The sequence below is a fragment of the Apaloderma vittatum genome, unplaced genomic scaffold, assembly GCF_000703405.1.
Source record: "Apaloderma vittatum isolate BGI_N311 unplaced genomic scaffold, ASM70340v1 scaffold25927, whole genome shotgun sequence".
NCBI classification, from domain to species: domain Eukaryota; kingdom Metazoa; phylum Chordata; class Aves; order Trogoniformes; family Trogonidae; genus Apaloderma; species Apaloderma vittatum.
Genome location: NW_009726035.1, coordinates 5,387 through 7,208, shown reverse-complemented (window position 1 = coordinate 7,208; position 1,822 = coordinate 5,387). Strand labels below are relative to the sequence as shown.

Here is a 1,822-nt window from a genome sequence, read left to right as displayed (position 1 = left end):
TGGCCTCTCACAGAGTGGCGGTGGGGTACTGCGCCCAGCCCACCTCCTTGTACGCCGCCGTCACGTGGGTGTAGATGAGGGTCTTCATCTTGGTCCAGGCGCTGTGAGCCTCCGGGGTGAAGTCATTGGCGTATTCTTCAGCAATGACCTCCAGCACGACGCCAGTGAGTTTCTGGAGGGAGGCAGGCAGCAAAGGGTTAATAACTCTCCAGGAAGCTGCTACCAGCAAGTTTAGGGGTTTTTTCTGAAAACAAGTTTAATCCTGTAGCTGAATTCTGGGAATGACAACCGACAGATGGCCGGCAGGTCTGTCACCCCTCCGGGGCAGGTAACCAGCCTGTCCGGGCGGGGGGGCTGAGACTCAGGCCCAGGGGGGCGCTGCTTGCAGGTGTGAGCATCCCCCCAGTTTCGGCAACTCAAATTATGTAGTCCTTTCTTTCACGCTTGATTGCTGTAAGAAGGGACATATGGCCACGACCACGCCAGAGAGGTTATGGGAGGAGGGTTTCCCTGGGCAGGGAGAGGTACTTGGTGCTCCTTGGCTGAGCTGGGGACTGGCAGTCCCCATGGGACAGCGTCACAGCGGGGCTCAACACCCACAACCAGCCAATCTCTTCCAGGCAAGGACGTGCAGCACCAGCTCACCACAGCGTCCGACCTCTAATTTCTAAAAGCACCCAAGAGAATTTTTTCTTTCTTTTTGCTCCTATCCTTTACCTTAAAGTAGATGGGCTCCACTTTGTGCTTGAGGGCATGGGCCTTGCCCACCAAGGCCAGAACGGAGGAGACCTTTTCCGAGTCATTGAGGTTCTCCACCACAGTGTTAATGGCACCCATGACCCGCCGAGCGTGCTTACGCAGTTGCAAGCTCCTCTCCATCTCCAGAGGGTCCTCCATGTGCTTGAACTGGCTGAAGTACTGCTTGGCCGAGGGAAAGTTGACAAAAAACCTTCAAAAGAGAATAGACATGAAACACCATCAAGAGGGCAAGAGCAGGCTGAGAGGTTAAAGCAAAGCATGAAGTGGTGGAGATGCTGGAAACCATCCCCCTGCACCTAACACAGACAGGGATGGCTTTCTTACTGAATTTCCCAGGGGCAGCGGCATTCAGCTGCCTAAAATCCAGCAGGCTAATGCCTTTCTCCTCCAACCTTCCCTACCTGCCACAAGGACACCGCAGCTGGATATTCAGCTACAATGCAGAGGCAAGATCAAGTTCTTGATGCCCAGAGACTCCACCCAGACATGCCAGATGCTATATATGTGCCCACGTATATCAGAATACCACGTCCTGTCTCAGCGAGCTGAGATGAGCATGAAATCCTCCTTTTATCTTCGCCAGCCTCTCCCTGCCCCTCTTCCCCAGTCTCACAGCAGCTTCCTAGACCCATGGGCTTTACTCCTGCATTGCCACCCAAAATAATCTCCCCACGACTTTCACAAATCAGCCCCACCAGTGTCTCCAGCAAGATCTCAGCCCCGAGAGCCTGAGAACCCTCTTTTCTGCAGGATTAAATCAACCCCAGGAAAATGCAGGGGGAGCAAATGAAGCTGCGGCTGCAGCTGCTGTGCTGAGCTCCCCCGGGACGGTTTGAAGGGCACGAGGTGACAGAGAGCAGAGCTGCAGCCAGCGATGCCAGCAGTGCAGCCGGTAGCTCTCCGACACCCCCGAGTCACGTCACCCACCCCCTTCCACCCGATTTACGTGGGAGAGAACCACATCAGCCAGCTGCCTCGTGGGAGAGAACCACATCAGCCAGCTGCCTCTTCCCCTCTCCCAGGCTGCCCTAAGCCCCTCCCCAAGCACCATCCCAAACCACAT

At 55.4% G+C, this 1,822-nt stretch overlaps 1 protein-coding gene across 1 annotated transcript; it reads right to left on the bottom strand.

Moving 5' to 3' along the window:
- Positions 1–7: 7 nt before the first annotated feature.
- Positions 8–949, bottom strand: CYGB (cytoglobin; the record flags this gene model as incomplete). The annotated part of the gene is made up of 2 exons (XM_009873144.1): positions 8–172; positions 718–949. Coding segments are annotated over 2 exons (397 nt in total), but the record flags the coding sequence as incomplete, so codon positions are not given.
- Positions 950–1,822: the final 873 nt, after the last annotated feature.